Source organism: Urocitellus parryii, chromosome 2 (genome assembly GCF_045843805.1).
Source record: "Urocitellus parryii isolate mUroPar1 chromosome 2, mUroPar1.hap1, whole genome shotgun sequence".
In the NCBI taxonomy this organism is placed as follows: domain Eukaryota; kingdom Metazoa; phylum Chordata; class Mammalia; order Rodentia; family Sciuridae; genus Urocitellus; species Urocitellus parryii.
In genome coordinates, this window is record NC_135532.1 from 33108444 (window position 1) to 33128552 (window position 20109).

At 40.5% G+C, this 20109-nt stretch overlaps 2 protein-coding genes across 2 annotated transcripts; both read left to right on the top strand.

Annotated features, from left to right (window-relative positions):
• The first annotated feature begins 269 nt into the window (after positions 1–269).
• Positions 270–1826, top strand: LOC144253340 (sperm motility kinase 2B-like). Its single transcript, XM_077795455.1, has one exon. It carries the CDS (start codon positions 270–272, stop codon positions 1824–1826), a length of 1557 nt encoding a protein of 518 aa, XP_077651581.1.
• A 12447-nt stretch (positions 1827–14273) lies between these two features.
• LOC144253341 (sperm motility kinase 2B-like) lies at positions 14274–15830 on the top strand. Its single transcript, XM_077795456.1, has one exon. It carries the CDS (start codon positions 14274–14276, stop codon positions 15828–15830), a length of 1557 nt encoding a protein of 518 aa, XP_077651582.1.
• The last annotated feature ends 4279 nt before the right edge of the window (positions 15831–20109 follow it).

Consider the following 20109-nt stretch of genomic DNA (forward strand, 5'->3'; position numbering starts at 1 on the left):
AGAAAGTGGCCAGGGCTGGGTTTTTGTCCACAAGTACAGGAAGCTCTTGGTGGTGACCTGTCGGACTCCCAGATAGTTAGTGCGTTTGGTGGTTGGTGGTTGGTATTCGGTGGTTGGTGGTTGGTGGTTGGTGGTGCTGTGGTGTTTGGCTTTTGGTTTTTTGATTTGGGTTTGTTGTTTTGCTTTGTTTTGGTTTTTGGTTTTGCTTTGTTGTTTTGGCTTGTTATTTTTTTTTAAGCTAGCATCCTTAGTTGGTGTTCCTGCTTAGGATGTTTAGCCAGAGTAGTGAGAGTAGTGAGAGTAGAGTAGCAGCACTGCAGGTGCCAGGCTCCTGCAGCGTGGCAGCCTTCCTGGAGCACTATGAGTTCCTGAAGGTCATCGGGCGTGGTGGGTATGGCCAGGTGAGCCTAGCCCTCCATCGCCTCTCAGGGGCACAGGTGGCAGTGAAAGCCCTGGATCTGGAAGTGGAGAACATTCCGGCCTTCAACGAACCCAAGATAATGATGAGTCTGGAGCACCCCAACGTGGTCCAGCTGTTTCACGTGATTGGCACCGAGAGCACCATCTACATGGTGATGGAGCACGTAGGTGGGGGACGACTGCTTGATCACATCACACGTGGCATGCAGGTGGAGGAGGTCCGGAGGGTTTTCAGGCAGATCCTGTGTGCGGTGGGCTACCTCCATGACAAGGGCATCGTGCACCGAGACCTGAAGCCAGAGAACATCATGCTGGACACCAGAGGCCAAGTCAAGCTGATCGACTTTGGTGCCGCCACGTGGTTCAGCGCTGGGGAGAAGCTGAGGCGGGTCTGGGGCACACTCCCATACCTTGCCCCTGAAGGTGTCTTGCGGCAAGAGTATGAGGGACCCCCGATGGACGTCTGGAGCCTGGGGGTCATCTTGTATTTTATGTTGACACGGAGCCTCCCATTTGACTCCACCTCCTCTGAGGACCTGCTGAAGCGGATCACTCACGCCAGGTACCGGGTCCCTGACTCAGTGCCTGTGGGAGCCCGAAGGCTCATCCACAGCATACTGACTGTGAAGCCCCCGAAGCGGCCCACAGTCAAGCAAATCTCTCGGCACCCATGGCTGAAGCAGGGTGGGGAGTGTGTACCCCAACAGAGTAGTGAGGGTCTTCCCAAACACCCAGACCCCCAAATAATGGCGCTCCTGGTTGACAATGGTCTCGATCCATACCAAACCTGGGTATCTCTGGCCAAGAGAAAGTTTGATGCAGGGATGGCCAACTACTTGATTCTGCAGCACCAGGAGAGCCAGGGGGGAGAGTGCATGTTCCCAGCGCAGCCTGTGCCTCGCAGGGTTCGGCTTTCCTCTTGTCCTGCGGGCCTTTCCCGGGGCCCTGTGCTCCCCAGGAGGAGCACGAGTGAGCCTGCCCTTGGAGCCTTGCCCTTGCCCCATAAGCGCCGGCTGCCTGAGGAAGCCGAACAGCCAGGGCAGGTGGGCATCAGAAGGGCCAGCCTGCCTGCTCTTCCTCGGGACTTCCAGCCTGCTGAGGCCCCGCCTCCTGACGAAGCCTCCCAGTCCAGCTCAGTGTCCTACTTGCCCAGCCGCTGGAAGCGCCTGGTCAGGTTAGTAGAGACAGTCCGCAGCAGTTCCGCCCAAGATGTATCCCCAGAGCAACCCCGAGAACCCAGGAAGAGCTGGACCAGGAGGATCGCTAACTGTGTCCAAAGACTGTGTTGTTGTTGCATGCCACGTGTCCGTGTCCGCAATAGAGTGTTTCCAAGGGTTCGCAGGAAAAGTGAGCCAGAGCCGGATCAGGAGACCTTTTCTGGCTCCGAGGTCGAAGTGGAGAGCTGAGCCAGACAGGACCAGCGGACAGCCTGGGATTCCTCTGCCCCCACCTGCCGAAGACACCAGAGACTGTTCTGCCTGGGACACTTCACCCTGCCCTGCCCCCTTTCCCTTCTCCCATTCCTCTGACATGTTTCTTGATACATTGATTTTGGACAAATTGTATAATAAATTTTTTGTTGCAAAATTTTAAAAAATGCTCTGATTCAAAGGAGGGTGGGCTCTGATTCAAAGAAAGGAGGGTCCTCAGGGTGGGTCAGGTCCCACCAGCCATCATCTCCCAGGCCTGGACCACTGTGCCTCCCTCTCCAGTGTAGACTCCCTTGCCCTTAGAATAGATGAGGACTCAACTTGTCTTGGTTGAGCCAGTGTAGAACATTCACTTGCTTTCACCTAATACAATCTGGTTTCTCTTGATCCAGTGTGCATGGAGTCTCTCCCATTGAGCCATTGTAGACATGCCCTTTAGCTGGTGACCATGGTCACGAGGAATACCTCCAAGAAGGCATGGAAGACCTCAGTGTTCCAGGGTATAATAATGATACATTGTGAGTAGGGAAGGTAGGGAAGGAAGAGTTGGCCAGTACAGCAGTGGCTGGGTGCCTCAGCACCTGCCATGCAGCCGCCTCACTCAAAATTGTCATGACTGTTGCTATGGGACAGAGTACTCAGGATTTCAGGACTGGAGGGGTCAGTTCATTCTATGGATGCAATTATCCATTAAGGCAAGGTGCACCCACATGGATTTACTCTTACCTTTGGATTCGATTACTAGGCTTGTCAAAGGTGACAGCCTGGGCACCTTGTTTCTCTGACATGTCCACTGGTCTGGCACCAGGAGCTACACTGACACCAGCTTCCGGCTCTTGCCCTTTGTGGTCAGAAATGTATACTATGTCAAACTGTCATCCTTGTGTAGAGGTCTGTAACCAAGAGGTCTGTCACCTCCTTGGTTACATTTATTTCTAATTTTTATAAATTTTTTTGAAGTTATGGAACACCTTTGCAGCAGATTCATTATTGGAGTAAAGAAAATGGACTGTTTTATATGTGTGGATCTTCTATCTTTCTACTTTGGTAGCTACTTTGGTAATGTCTTTGGTAATTGCTCTAATTGCTTTGGATACAGTTATGGTCTATGTTGAATCATAGTGGGGAGGGGAGAATGGACATGTTTTCCTTATTCCTGGTTTTGGAGGAAATGTTTTCAGTTTTTCTCCATTCAGAATAATGTTGGCCTTTGGTTTGTCATATATAGGCTTTAAGATGTTGAGGGAAGTTCCTTCTGTCCTTAGTTTCTCTTGTTATAAAAATGAATGGGTAGTGGCCTTTGGCAAATTCATCTTCTGCGATTCTTGTAATCCTGTGATTCTTGTCCTGAATTCTAATTATGTGGTTTGTTACATTGATTTCTGCATGTCTTCAACTGATATTTGGATTATTTATTTTCCTCTATGACCTTGAGGTGTAACATTATTGGATTATTTTTCTTCTCTATGACCTTGATGTGTAACATTATTAGATTATTTTTTTTCTCTATGACCTTGAGGTGTAACATTAGTTAGCTCTATGGTATTTTGGGTATATTATAATCTTTATAAGTTATCAAAAATCTATGACAGTGTGAAGAGAACTTAAATTTTTAGCAATGGGTTTCTATATTTTTTTTAAAAAAAATTATATAAGTTGTCTTCACTCTGTCACATAGATTTTTGTTATCTCCATTCTGATTTCTTTCCTACAATTCAATGTGTAGCATTTAATGTTCAATTGTAGGTGCTGGAATTCCTTTATTATTCCTTTATTATATTTCATCCATTATTATCTATGCAAGGAGTACTCTGTCTTTATTTGTGTTTCCTAACATTTGCTCCATCTCCTAAAATATGAATAGTCAAACAGATGTGATTACAAAGTGAATTGCTTTGTCAATGAATGAAATATTTTATTGATAAAGACATCCATTTGATTCATTGTTTTTGAAATATTTTTAGTTCTAAATAATTTTTATTTATGTCTGGATGCCATATCTAATGGTTAGAGAGCTTTGTTTAAATCCCCCAGTATTTTTTGTATTTTGATCTATTTCCTTCTTTATATTGAGAAGTTTGCTTTCTGTATGCAGAAGCACAGTTGTTTGGAGCATAAATATTAATAATCAGTATATCTTGTTGCTGGATTTCCCCCTCGTCAGTATGAAGTAATCTTCTTTATCTCCTCTAATTACTTTTGACTTGAAGTCTACTTTGACATGAGAGGAGCTACCCCTGCTTCCTTGCTTTTCCCATTTTCATGCATGTCTCTGTCTCCAAGGTGAGTGTCTTGTCAGCAACATGTTGCTTTGTATTGTTTTTTTTTAATCCAAACTGCCAATATGATTTTTGCTTTCATTATTATTATAGACAGATGATTTTTATTTCCTGCCATTTCAATTTATTTCTAATGCTAAATTCAAACTTGGTTATCCTTTAATGGACTACTCTATTGTATTCTTCTCTGCATGAAATATTCCATCAAGGACATTTGGCAGTGCAGACTACATGGTTACAAATTATTTTTGTTTCTGCTTATTGCGAAGGATTATTTTGCTGGTTATACTAATCCTGTTTGGAAGCTGTTTTTTTCCCAAGACTTAGCATGTATCTTTCCATGCCCTCCTAACTTTTAGGGTCTATGTTGAGATATCAGTTGAAATCCAAATGGGTTTACCTCTGAATGTGACCTGCTGTATTTTTCTTGTTGCTTTTAACACTCTAAGCTTCTTCTGTATATTAGGCATTTTCATTATAATGTGTCTTGGAGACGCGCCTATTTGGAATTCTATATGCGTCTTGAGTGTGGATTTCATCTTGTCCCTAAGATTTAGAAATTTTTCTCATATTCATTGAGAAGATTGTGTATTTCTTTAGTTCACCTTTCAGGAGTCTTCAAACACAATGATTCTTAAATTTGTTACCTGCAAACTGTCTCTGATTTCTGGAACATTCTGCCAATGGTCTCTTTGCATCTTTATTTTGACTCTATTTTCAAAATTATGTACTTTGTTGTTTAGATCACACTGAAAATCTATTTTCAAAGTGGTCTAATCTATTGGTAACATTTTGCCACTGAGTTCTTAATCCAGTTTGTTTATTTAGTTTTCATTTTCTTCATTGGAAAATATCCAATTGAAAAGAATTAAAACTATATTTGTTGTGTTCTTTCATCACAAAGGACTTAAACTAGAAAATAGTAAGATGAAAGAACATCTCCAAAACTTTGGAAAATAAGCACACTTCTATGTAACCTATGGATCAAGGAAGTCTAAAGGTGAACTAACTGAAAGATCATTGGGTCATTGGGCAGGAGGAATTTACAAGACCATACCATCAAGGATATGTACTTCAGGACAAGCCCACAAAGTTGTATGATTGCATGGATTGATGTAGAAATAGCACATGACAAAATTCAATACCAATGGATAAAAATTCTGAGAAAAGTAGGATTAGAGAGTGTTATGGGTTAAATTATATCTTCCAAAGCAATTGTTTAGGTTCTAATCCCACACCTAGCAATCACGGCTCCCCCTAACAAATGACTGAATTGTGATGTAATTACCATAATGGTGTCATAAGGGAGTAGGTCAAGCTCTTGGTTCTGTATGACAGACTCCTCATAAGGGGAGCGGGCAGGCTGCTCATTCAATGGCACTTTTGACCATATTTTTTACAGCAGAGCACATTACAATTTTTATTACATATATAGAGCACATTTTTCATATATCTCTAGTTGTTTACAAAGTATATTCACGCCAATTCCTGCCTTCATGTATTTTAGATAGTAATGCTTACCACATTCCACCATCATTAATTACCTTATGATTACCTCATACTCCCTCCCTTCACCTTCAACACCCTCTGCCCTATCTAGAGTTCATCATGTCTCCCATGCTCCGGCTCCCTGTTGTTATGAGGGAAAGCTGAGTAACACAGTACCTCGATATTTTTTAAAGTCCTTTGCTTCCCAACTTGGTAAGGACATTTTCCATGTATTGAATGATTATCTATACTGATCTTTAAAATTATTAATGTCCAATTTCCCTTTTGATCTCTATGTCTTTAGCTATATGTTATATACTAAGGATATAGAAATTTGATTCATTTACATTTATGCAGGAGGACTGGCTATCCTATTTCATCAATATAATTGAGAGATCCGATTTCAAAATTGACAACAACAAAGCATCAGGAGAATGCTTCCTCAAATGCTGAATAATGGTAGGAGTGTGTGCATTAGTACTCACTAATCAATCCAGTAGGTAAATATAATTGCACTTTTTTCATTTGTCCATTAGTTATGAAATTCATCAGCCAATTTTTTTCCTAAATGAGAGAGCTCAAACTTTCTGAACCACCTCCCTTTTCTTCCTTAAGTTGTCCAGACATGATATGCACTTACTTGCTCTTAATTGAGGGCTTCCATTCATGTTCCAATAGCAAAGTGAAGCAAGAGAACTGGAATGTTTCTTCAGAACCACTGGCATTTCTTAATCATGCTGTCACAACAATAATTTTAAACATCAGTCCTCTGTAACTTAATAATATTTGCAAAGTTCAGGTGATGCAGAGATTATTTTGGATCCTGCTGAGATCCAAGATTTTGGCTTATTTATTGGATCTCATTTCCCAAAGTACTGCCACATGCCAGGCAGATGAAGCTGCAGAAGGCTGCAAATTTGGTTTCATGCCTGGGTCAAGACAAGCCCTCCTGATATGGTTATGTTAGACCCAGATCACAAGGCCAGGTGTTCTCTACTATTGTGGTGAATTCATTCCTTTTCGGAGTCTTTTCATGCTAGAAAATTTGCTGTGACCTTATTAGTTCATTCCCACTGTTTCTCTAAGTTTGCAAACATGGGGTGAAAGGCACTGATATTGTGATCTTTCCCTTTCAGAATGCACTCAGCTCCTTAGACTACCCCAAGTTTGACTCTCTAGGACACACAAAAGCATTTTATAAGGCAAATAAAGGCTTCTACCATGTGAATTTTCCAAACAAGGTGTTTCTGCTTCTGATTTGAGAAGAAGAAAGCTTCCATGTTGACTTTTGGCAGCTTGTTTTACTAAAAAAATAAGCAACAACATTGCTTCTTATTGATCACTCTGATAAGAATGATATAAGCAAATTGCAAAGATATTTTTGTTTTTACATTCAGAGCTGGTTAGTATAAATTCTGGTGATGGCTTTATTCTTTTTATTGCTGAGTAATATTCCATTGTCTATGTATGCCACATTTTTTATCCATCCATCTATTGAAGGGCATCTAGGTTGCTTACACATTTTAGCTATTGTGATAATCATATATTTCTGTCTAATCTATTGTCCATCTGTCCCTCTGTCTTTAGAGCTAAATATCTCCATCACCCTAAATCCTTGAGGATGACATTTTGCAGATGCAGGAACTTTCTGCTGGTTTTGGAGTTTGTAGTTTCTTAAATAATAAGTTGTTATTCTTACTTTTCCCCTCCATTTTATTCATCTCCCTGTCAGACCAAAGTAGAGAATACAAAACAACAACTGAGTGAACAAGTGAAGAGCTGACAATGACACTTGGTGCCCAATGCCCGTTGAACTGTGATCACTGTAAGCAGCTGGCAGAAGCCCTAGCAGTTGCTGTAGTTTATGAAAACAAATGCCAGTTTATTTGTGCTCTGTATCTTTGTTCCCATAGGCAGCCAGAAACTTGATCTTTCTCTACAACAGATAAATGAAACTAATAATATGACTGAATTTCAAGTGTTCCTTTGGATCTACACCTATAATTCATCATCTGCTTAAATCAAAGGCAGTCCATTTTTTTTGTTGTTGTTGTTGTTGAATGAAGTGTTTCTTGTTTCCTTCATACAGTTCAGGTTTGCATAGACTCCCAAGACAGGGTGACTCTTGACCTACAAATGCTTATATGTGGTGCTCTCATTTCTGATATCCTCTTAAAGGTTTTAATTGCTGAGACAAGTCTTTTTCTTAATGTTTGCTACTTGGTATTTTTTCCAAATATGTGTGTGCTAACCATTGGAACTTTATTCTATTCCAGAAACACTTTTACACTTTACAGGGTGAAAAGATGCATAGGGATGAACTCTATAATGTTTTAGGATGCTATAAGTTGTTGGACTTTTAAGAGTTTGGTTCTCTGGAAAATGGTGTAAGTTTTTAAAACATCCTCTTAGTTCAAATAATTAAGTTAAATTCTTCAGAGAGGTGGTCCACACCTCACCACCAAGGGCAGGTTAGGAGAACAGTTGCTGGGGATGCTGATTCAGCCACCAGAGATGGAGCTTTATGACATCAGTGGAAAGGAAAATTAAGTCATCATTTAACAGATAATTGGCCTTTCAAGGTCAGGAAGGTGTAGATATTTCAATGTTCTAATCAGAGCTCTTATCCCAAACTTATATTTAGGGGAAGCCTCCTCTACTGGACAAGATCTAGAAGTTCAGTTGTTCAGCATGGAAAGCATCCTCCTGATTTGCTTCCCATGCAGCCTTTTGCCCCTGGATTCCCTTGCTCTGATTAACATGGTTTCCCTCACACTGACTCACTCCATTTTCAAAATCTCTACAGTTTCTTTCATGGCTGCCTCTGGAGCCATCCTCGGCACCCCTTCCTTGTCAGGTTGCCTTCCTGCTACAGTTGTCCACTCACTACTTGTGAATAAAGATCCCTTACAATTACTAATGTTAGATTTTCTTTTCACTTATTAGCTCAATGTTTATATTTTATAGTTTAGCCTTCGCAAATTTCCATTCTGTGTAATTAAAAGGATATGTGCAAATATTTTCCTCTTTGTTTTCCTTATTGAAATATTATTTGTTATACACGATGGTAGACAATGCAATTCAGTTCATATTACACATATACAGCACAATTTTTCAAGTCACCACTTGTACAAATAGTATTTTCACACCATTGTTGTCTTTACACATATACTTAGGGTAATGATGTCTAACTCATTCCTCTGTCTTTCTTACCCCCTTCCCCCTTCCCACTCCCCTTTGCCCTATCTAATATTCCACCATTCCTCCCATGCTCCCCCAACCAATCACCATTTTGAGTCAGCACCCTCTAATCAAAGAAAACATTTGGCCTTTGGTTATTATTATTATTTTTTTTTTGGCATTGGCTTCCTTCCCTCAGCATTATATTCTCCAACTCCATCCATTTACTTGCAAATGCCATGATTTTATTCTGTTTTAATGCTGAGTAATGTTCCATTGTGTATATATGCCACATTTTCCCTATCCATACATCTATTGAAGGGCCTCCACCATCAAAAACTAATTGACTATATGATAGAAGATAACCAAACTCATCATTTCTGATTTTAGTAAAAAAACTGCAAATGTAAATATAGAAGCTGATATAAGGATGCACGTTGGGTACAATGAGTGCTGTAATATTGATCTCTCCCTTAAGTGGGAGGTATTGGTAACCTGTAGGGAAACTGTAAGACAATAGGGCAGAAGCTGTAATACCTTGGGTCTACACTGGAAGAGAATTAGACACATTGACATCAAGAAAAACCAAGGGAGGAAAGTACTCCAACCAAACCAAGATGCTACAAACAATGGGATCCATAGGTACTATGGTAGTTGAAATGTAGGAGAAGGAGTTCAGAATATACATAAATAAAATGATCTAAAAATTAAAGAATGATGTAAGAGAGCATATGCAGGCAAAAATTGGTTACTCCAACAAAGAGATAAGAGAACAAATACAGGCAACCATTGATCATAACAACAAGGAGATAAGTGAGCAAATGCAAGTTGCAATAGATTTATTTCAGAAAAGGATAGAGATATTGAAAACAAACAAACAAACAGAAATTACTGAAATGAAAGAAACAATAGGCCAATTAAAAAACTCAATAGATAGCATCACCAACAGACTAGATCAAGTGGAAGACAGGACCTGAGACAATATAGACAAAATATACAATCTCGAACATAAAGTTGATCTCACAGTGAAGATGGTAAGAAACCATGAACAGAATATCCAAGAATTATAGAATACCATCCAAAGACCAAATTTAAGATTTATTGGGATAGAGGAAAGTTCAGAGATCCAAACCAAGGGAATGCACAATCTCTTCAAAAAATAATATGATAAAATATCCAAAGCATGAAGAAAGAATTGGAGAATCAAATACAAGAGGCCTGTAGAAGGGGTCAGGGTTGTGACTCAGTGCTCATCTAGCATGTGTGAGGCCCTGGGTTTGATCCTCACCACCACATAAAAATAAATAAAATAAAGGTATTTTAAAAAGATGTAAGCATAAAAAAAGAGCCTATAGGACACCAAAGGTACAAAATCACAACAGATCTACACCAAATCACATTATCATCAACAAGACTAGTATACAGATGGAGGATACAATTTTAAAGGCCACAGAGAGAAAAATCAGATTACCTATAAGGAAAGACCAATTCATATCTCAGCAGATTTTCAACACACACACTCTCAAAGCCAGGAGATCCTGGAAAACCATATACCAGCACTAAAAGATAATGGATGGGAATTTTCTTACTAAAAATGATACTAGAATAAATAAATGGGATAATATCAAACTAAAAAGCTTCTTCACCTCAAAGGAAACAATCAAGAACATGAATAGAAAGCCTAGACAATGAAAGAAAATCTTTGCAACTTGTACCTCAGATAGAACACTAATCTTCAGGATATACAAAGAATTGAAAAAAAAAAAAACTTAACACTAAGAAAACAAATCACCCAATGAATAAATGAGCAAAGGAACTGAAATAGCACTTCACTGAAGGAATGATTGGTGAAGAAATATATGAAAAAAATATTCAGCATCTCTAGCCATTAGGGATATGCAGATCAAAACCACATGGAGATTCCATCTCACTCCAGTCAGAATGGCAATGATCAAGAATACAAGTAACAATAAATATGGGAGAGGATGAGAAAAAAAAGGTTCACTTATACGTTGCTGCTGGGACTGCAAATTGGGGTAACCATTAGAAAAAGCAAAATGGAGCTTCCTGAGAAATCTTGGAATGGAACCACCATTTGACCCAGTTATCCCACTACTCAGTACATACTAAGATAACTTAAAATCAGCATACCATAGTGATGCAGCCACACCAATGTTTATGGAGCTCACCTAACAATAAACATGCTATTGAACCCAGCTAGGTGCCCTTCAACAGATGAATGGCTAAAGAAAATGTGGTATAGTAAACAATGAAATAATATTCAGCCATAAAGAAGAATGAAATTATAGCATTTGCTAGTAAATGGATGGAACTGCACATATCAAGCTAAGTGAAATAAGCCACTCGCCAAAAGCCAAAGGCCAAATGTTCTCTCTGATGTTTGGATGCTAACAAACAACAAGGGATGGGGGGTAGGGGAAGAATAGAAGTTCATTGAAGTAGACAAATGGGAGGGAAGAAAAGGAGTGGGGATAGGAATAGGAAAGACAGTACAATGAATTGACATAACTTACTTATGTTCATACATAAATACATGACCAGTGTCACTTCACATCATGTACAACTGCAAGAATGGGATCCTAACTAGAATAACTTATATTCTGTGTATGTACAGTATATCAAAGTACTCTACTGTCACATATATCTATAAAGAACAAATAAAAACATTTAAAAAATACTATAAAGAAAGATACAATTACTTGATGTGTATTTTGCCTTATTTGTTTTAGTTTATATTTTGTAAGTCTCACTTCTTAAGCCCAATTTAACACCTAAAGTCTAATTCGTTCCCTGCCACTGCCATGCCTCATCTTTCCATTATCTATAGCTTTCTGCTCAGGATATTATCTCTTTGCATTTGGTTCATTTACTTTCACGGACTCTAGGAGACTGTTAAAAAGATATTTTTCTTGTAAAATGTTTTAAAGCTACTCTTTTTTCTCCATCAATTTGAATGAAGCATCGGATCTCTGGTTCCTTTATATAAACATCCTTTCAAAATGTAATGTCCTTCATATGACAAAATCATATTCTGTATAAAATCAAACACTTATTTCTTGGAATTAAAAAAGGGGGCTCAAAACATGGCTAAGTTAAAACTTTGTAAGTTAGGTTTCAAATCGTTTATTTGTATGTCTGTATACTTTTTGTTTCTTGGAGTATAACACCTGTTTAAACTTTCATTCATTCACTCATTCAACAATCTTTTTTCTTGGATGCCTATAATGGGCTGTACAACAGAGATTTGTTTATATTCTAGTAGAAGAGGAAGAGCAAGAACTAACTTAAAAGTGATACATTATATCATGCATTATGACAATATTTCTATGTTACCACTACATTTATGTGACAGCATACATGGAAGAAGCAGCACAAGTAGAATGAAGTAGAAAATTATTGAATAATGGGATGGGGTAGGGTTTACTGAAATACTAAATAAGGTCACTTGTGTAGAGCTTTCAAGAAGAAAACATTTGAGTAGAGATTTTAAGGAAGAAAGAAATTAGATAAATAATCAAATGTTTTGCCAGATTATAACACAAGTAGTCTGTAGTCCAACTCCTGATAGAGTCTTTATTTCCTTCTGAAAGCTCATGAGCCAGGTGTGCATTTCTGTTGGTATTCTGGTCATCTGAACACCAGAATCCCTGTTCAACTCTTCTTACAATAATCTAAAGCTTTTCCAGCTCACTATTAAAAAGTCTTACAAAGTCTTTGTGGGTCAAAGGTTTCTGATCCACACAATGAGTTTATTCAGAGGAGTGTCCCCACTTCTCACTACACAAATGTCTGATTCTGTTAGCTTTGATTTCACTCTAACCAAAGCCTCTGATAAAAAACAAACTAGAGGATGGGCACATGATCCCAAGGGCTCAGTCCATAGATGGCCAACTCCAATTCTCTGGGTCCAAGGTGAGTCAGTGCACTATGAGGGAAAGGCCCAGTGGAGGAAAGCTGTTCCTCTCATGGCAGTGAGGAAGCAGAGAGACAGGAAGGGATCACAGGAAAGTAGGAGCTTTCCTGGCATGACCACAGTGACCTAGCTCCTCCAGCTGCACCCCACCTGCCTACAGTTACAACCCGAACTGAAACTTGGATGCTCTAGTTAGGTTACAGGTTCCACAATCCAATAATTTCAGCACTACTGCATGAATATAGGAGTGTGTGGGGTGAGTGGACTTATGTCCAAAGTTTAACAGACTGTAAGCCTATGTACTCTGTTTACTGAGGCTGAACGATCACACATTCAAGCCCAGCCTGAGCAACTTAGCAACATTTTGTCTCAAAATAAACATATAAATAAATAAGTGGCTGGGGATGTACCTCTGTGTTAGAGAATTTCATATGTTTGAGACCCTGGGATCAATCACCAGTATGTCCCCTCAGCCAAAATAAAAAATAAAAAGTAAGTGCTTGAGGGATTGAGTTCAAAACTTCTTCCCCTTTCATCATGTGAGGATATGGCCACAAAATATTCTGATTTTGAGCTGGGAGAAGTGAAATACTACCAATAAATTACCCATTCCAAGGTATTTTGTTACAGCAGCAGGAAGAGACTCGTTCATCTGGGAAGACCTCCATTTCTTCTCTCTGTGGGAAGGACACTTTTGTCAGTGCTAGGATTCTTGGCGTCCACATTTTGTTTTATATCACTTTGAATATATCAACCCACTCTTCTTTGAATTCCAGAGTTTCCAATGAGAATTCCCTGGTAGGACTGTATGGGGCAATTAGGATGAAGCTTTACTCCCTCTTAGCCCCATAGGTGTTAAGACTGTGCTTAGGGAACAGATCATGTTGTTTCAGTATCACAATGGGAGCCAAGTGCTACTCTATTTTGACACCAATGATTTGGAAGAAAAAGAAATTGAATACCTTGAATGTAGATATGATAAGGTCTTCAGAAGCCCAGAATTATTAGAAATGTTTAGAACTGAAAAGACAAGTCCTTTTAATTTGCAAACAAGTAAATATCAGTCTCCATAACCAATGGGAGCAAAAAAAAAAAAAAAAAAAAAAAAAATTATGTCTGGAGTCCATTTGTATTCTTGTTGTGACATGGAAACAATTCTGGAGGCCCCAAAGGGAGATGACCACTGAGGGTTTAGGCCAGGCATGATTGGTCCTTTTGTTGCTCTGACCTCACAAGGAGCCATTGTGAGGAATCTTCAAAGAGCGGGTATATAAGAAAGTGGCCAGGGCTGGGTTTTTGTCCACAAGTACAGGAAGCTCTTGGTGGTGACCTGTCGGACTCCCAGATAGTTAGTGCGTTTGGTGGTTGGTGGTTGGTATTCGGTGGTTGGTGGTTGGTGGTTGGTGGTGCTGTGGTGTTTGGCTTTTGGTTTTTTGATTTGGGTTTGTTGTTTTGCTTTGTTTTGGTTTTTGGTTTTGCTTTGTTGTTTTGGCTTGTTATTTTTTTTTAAGCTAGCATCCTTAGTTGGTGTTCCTGCTTAGGATGTTTAGCCAGAGTAGTGAGAGTAGTGAGAGTAGAGTAGCAGCACTGCAGGTGCCAGGCTCCTGCAGCGTGGCAGCCTTCCTGGAGCACTATGAGTTCCTGAAGGTCATCGGGCGTGGTGGGTATGGCCAGGTGAGCCTAGCCCTCCATCGCCTCTCAGGGGCACAGGTGGCAGTGAAAGCCCTGGATCTGGAAGTGGAGAACATTCCGGCCTTCAACGAACCCAAGATAATGATGAGTCTGGAGCACCCCAACGTGGTCCAGCTGTTTCACGTGATTGGCACCGAGAGCACCATCTACATGGTGATGGAGCACGTAGGTGGGGGACGACTGCTTGATCACATCACACGTGGCATGCAGGTGGAGGAGGTCCGGAGGGTTTTCAGGCAGATCCTGTGTGCGGTGGGCTACCTCCATGACAAGGGCATCGTGCACCGAGACCTGAAGCCAGAGAACATCATGCTGGACACCAGAGGCCAAGTCAAGCTGATCGACTTTGGTGCCGCCACGTGGTTCAGCGCTGGGGAGAAGCTGAGGCGGGTCTGGGGCACACTCCCATACCTTGCCCCTGAAGGTGTCTTGCGGCAAGAGTATGAGGGACCCCCGATGGACGTCTGGAGCCTGGGGGTCATCTTGTATTTTATGTTGACACGGAGCCTCCCATTTGACTCCACCTCCTCTGAGGACCTGCTGAAGCGGATCACTCACGCCAGGTACCGGGTCCCTGACTCAGTGCCTGTGGGAGCCCGAAGGCTCATCCACAGCATACTGACTGTGAAGCCCCCGAAGCGGCCCACAGTCAAGCAAATCTCTCGGCACCCATGGCTGAAGCAGGGTGGGGAGTGTGTACCCCAACAGAGTAGTGAGGGTCTTCCCAAACACCCAGACCCCCAAATAATGGCGCTCCTGGTTGACAATGGTCTCGATCCATACCAAACCTGGGTATCTCTGGCCAAGAGAAAGTTTGATGCAGGGATGGCCAACTACTTGATTCTGCAGCACCAGGAGAGCCAGGGGGGAGAGTGCATGTTCCCAGCGCAGCCTGTGCCTCGCAGGGTTCGGCTTTCCTCTTGTCCTGCGGGCCTTTCCCGGGGCCCTGTGCTCCCCAGGAGGAGCACGAGTGAGCCTGCCCTTGGAGCCTTGCCCTTGCCCCATAAGCGCCGGCTGCCTGAGGAAGCCGAACAGCCAGGGCAGGTGGGCATCAGAAGGGCCAGCCTGCCTGCTCTTCCTCGGGACTTCCAGCCTGCTGAGGCCCCGCCTCCTGACGAAGCCTCCCAGTCCAGCTCAGTGTCCTACTTGCCCAGCCGCTGGAAGCGCCTGGTCAGGTTAGTAGAGACAGTCCGCAGCAGTTCCGCCCAAGATGTATCCCCAGAGCAACCCCGAGAACCCAGGAAGAGCTGGACCAGGAGGATCGCTAACTGTGTCCAAAGACTGTGTTGTTGTTGCATGCCACGTGTCCGTGTCCGCAATAGAGTGTTTCCAAGGGTTCGCAGGAAAAGTGAGCCAGAGCCGGATCAGGAGACCTTTTCTGGCTCCGAGGTCGAAGTGGAGAGCTGAGCCAGACAGGACCAGCGGACAGCCTGGGATTCCTCTGCCCCCACCTGCCGAAGACACCAGAGACTGTTCTGCCTGGGACACTTCACCCTGCCCTGCCCCCTTTCCCTTCTCCCATTCCTCTGACATGTTTCTTGATACATTGATTTTGGACAAATTGTATAATAAATTTTTTGTTGCAAAATTTTAAAAAATGCTCTGATTCAAAGGAGGGTGGGCTCTGATTCAAAGAAAGGAGGGTCCTCAGGGTGGGTCAGGTCCCACCAGCCATCATCTCCCAGGCCTGGACCACTGTGCCTCCCTCTCCAGTGTAGACTCCCTTGCCCTTAGAATAGATGAGGACTCAACTTGTCTTGGTTGAGCCAGTGTAGAACATTCACTTGCTTTCACCTAATACAATCTGGTTTCTCTTGATCCAGTGTGCATGGAGTCTCTCCCATTGAGCCATTGTAGACATGCCCTTTAGCTGGTGACCATGGTCACGAGGAATACCTCCAAGAAGGCATGGAAGACCTCAGTGTTCCAGGGTATAATAATGATACATTGTGAGTAGGGAAGGTAGGGAAGGAAGAGTTGGCCAGTACAGCAGTGGCTGGGTGCCTCAGCACCTGCCATGCAGCCGCCTCACTCAAAATTGTCATGACTGTTGCTATGGGACAGAGTACTCAGGATTTCAGGACTGGAGGGGTCAGTTCATTCTATGGATGCAATTATCCATTAAGGCAAGGTGCACCCACATGGATTTACTCTTACCTTTGGATTCGATTACTAGGCTTGTCAAAGGTGACAGCCTGGGCACCTTGTTTCTCTGACATGTCCACTGGTCTGGCACCAGGAGCTACACTGACACCAGCTTCCGGCTCTTGCCCTTTGTGGTCAGAAATGTATACTATGTCAAACTGTCATCCTTGTGTAGAGGTCTGTAACCAAGAGGTCTGTCACCTCCTTGGTTACATTTATTTCTAATTTTTATAAATTTTTTTGAAGTTATGGAACACCTTTGCAGCAGATTCATTATTGGAGTAAAGAAAATGGACTGTTTTATATGTGTGGATCTTCTATCTTTCTACTTTGGTAGCTACTTTGGTAATGTCTTTGGTAATTGCTCTAATTGCTTTGGATACAGTTATGGTCTATGTTGAATCATAGTGGGGAGGGGAGAATGGACATGTTTTCCTTATTCCTGGTTTTGGAGGAAATGTTTTCAGTTTTTCTCCATTCAGAATAATGTTGGCCTTTGGTTTGTCATATATAGGCTTTAAGATGTTGAGGGAAGTTCCTTCTGTCCTTAGTTTCTCTTGTTATAAAAATGAATGGGTAGTGGCCTTTGGCAAATTCATCTTCTGCGATTCTTGTAATCCTGTGATTCTTGTCCTGAATTCTAATTATGTGGTTTGTTACATTGATTTCTGCATGTCTTCAACTGATATTTGGATTATTTATTTTCCTCTATGACCTTGAGGTGTAACATTATTGGATTATTTTTCTTCTCTATGACCTTGATGTGTAACATTATTAGATTATTTTTTTTCTCTATGACCTTGAGGTGTAACATTAGTTAGCTCTATGGTATTTTGGGTATATTATAATCTTTATAAGTTATCAAAAATCTATGACAGTGTGAAGAGAACTTAAATTTTTAGCAATGGGTTTCTATATTTTTTTTAAAAAAAATTATATAAGTTGTCTTCACTCTGTCACATAGATTTTTGTTATCTCCATTCTGATTTCTTTCCTACAATTCAATGTGTAGCATTTAATGTTCAATTGTAGGTGCTGGAATTCCTTTATTATTCCTTTATTATATTTCATCCATTATTATCTATGCAAGGAGTACTCTGTCTTTATTTGTGTTTCCTAACATTTGCTCCATCTCCTAAAATATGAATAGTCAAACAGATGTGATTACAAAGTGAATTGCTTTGTCAATGAATGAAATATTTTATTGATAAAGACATCCATTTGATTCATTGTTTTTGAAATATTTTTAGTTCTAAATAATCTTTATTTATGTCTGGATGCCATATCTAATGGTTAGAGAGCTTTGTTTAAATCCCCCAGTATTTTTTGTATTTTGATCTATTTCCTTCTTTATATTGAGAAGTTTGCTTTCTGTATGCAGAAGCACAGTTGTTTGGAGCATAAATATTAATAATCAGTATATCTTGTTGCTGGATTTCCCCCTCGTCAGTATGAAGTAATCTTCTTTATCTCCTCTAATTACTTTTGACTTGAAGTCTACTTTGACATGAGAGGAGCTACCCCTGCTTCCTTGCTTTTCCCATTTTCATGCATGTCTCTGTCTCCAAGGTGAGTGTCTTGTCAGCAACATGTTGCTTTGTATTGTTTTTTTTTAATCCAAACTGCCAATATGATTTTTGCTTTCATTATTATTATAGACAGATGATTTTTATTTCCTGCCATTTCAATTTATTTCTAATGCTAAATTCAAACTTGGTTATCCTTTAATGGACTACTCTATTGTATTCTTCTCTGCATGAAATATTCCATCAAGGACATTTGGCAGTGCAGACTACATGGTTACAAATTATTTTTGTTTCTGCTTATTGCGAAGGATTATTTTGCTGGTTATACTAATCCTGTTTGGAAGCTGTTTTTTTCCCAAGACTTAGCATGTATCTTTCCATGCCCTCCTAACTTTTAGGGTCTATGTTGAGATATCAGTTGAAATCCAAATGGGTTTACCTCTGAATGTGACCTGCTGTATTTTTCTTGTTGCTTTTAACACTCTAAGCTTCTTCTGTATATTAGGCATTTTCATTATAATGTGTCTTGGAGACGCGCCTATTTGGAATTCTATATGCGTCTTGAGTGTGGATTTCATCTTGTCCCTAAGATTTAGAAATTTTTCTCATATTCATTGAGAAGATTGTGTATTTCTTTAGTTCACCTTTCAGGAGTCTTCAAACACAATGATTCTTAAATTTGTTACCTGCAAACTGTCTCTGATTTCTGGAACATTCTGCCAATGGTCTCTTTGCATCTTTATTTTGACTCTATTTTCAAAATTATGTACTTTGTTGTTTAGATCACACTGAAAATCTATTTTCAAAGTGGTCTAATCTATTGGTAACATTTTGCCACTGAGTTCTTAATCCAGTTTGTTTATTTAGTTTTCATTTTCTTCATTGGAAAATATCCAATTGAAAAGAATTAAAACTATATTTGTTGTGTTCTTTCATCACAAAGGACTTAAACTAGAAAATAGTAAGATGAAAGAACATCTCCAAAACTTTGGAAAATAAGCACACTTCTATGTAACCTATGGATCAAGGAAGTCTAAAGGTGAACTAACTGAAAGATCATTGGGTCATTGGGCAGGAGGAATTTACAAGACCATACCATCAAGGATATGTACTTCAGGACAAGCCCACAAAGTTGTATGATTGCATGGATTGATGTAGAAATAGCACATGACAAAATTCAATACCAATGGATAAAAATTCTGAGAAAAGTAGGATTAGAGAGTGTTATGGGTTAAATTATATCTTCCAAAGCAATTGTTTAGGTTCTAATCCCACACCTAGCAATCACGGCTCCCCCTAACAAATGACTGAATTGTGATGTAATTACCATAATGGTGTCATAAGGGAGTAGGTCAAGCTCTTGGTTCTGTATGACAGACTCCTCATAAGGGGAGCGGGCAGGCTGCTCATTCAATGGCACTTTTGACCATATTTTTTACAGCAGAGCACATTACAATTTTTATTACATATATAGAGCACATTTTTCATATATCTCTAGTTGTTTACAAAGTATATTCACGCCAATTCCTGCCTTCATGTATTTTAGATAGTAATGCTTACCACATTCCACCATCATTAATTACCTTATGATTACCTCATACTCCCTCCCTTCACCTTCAACACCCTCTGCCCTATCTAGAGTTCATCATGTCTCCCATGCTCCGGCTCCCTGTTGTTATGAGGGAAAGCTGAGTAACACAGTACCTCGATATTTTTTAAAGTCCTTTGCTTCCCAACTTGGTAAGGACATTTTCCATGTATTGAATGATTATCTATACTGATCTTTAAAATTATTAATGTCCAATTTCCCTTTTGATCTCTATGTCTTTAGCTATATGTTATATACTAAGGATATAGAAATTTGATTCATTTACATTTATGCAGGAGGACTGGCTATCCTATTTCATCAATATAATTGAGAGATCCGATTTCAAAATTGACAACAACAAAGCATCAGGAGAATGCTTCCTCAAATGCTGAATAATGGTAGGAGTGTGTGCATTAGTACTCACTAA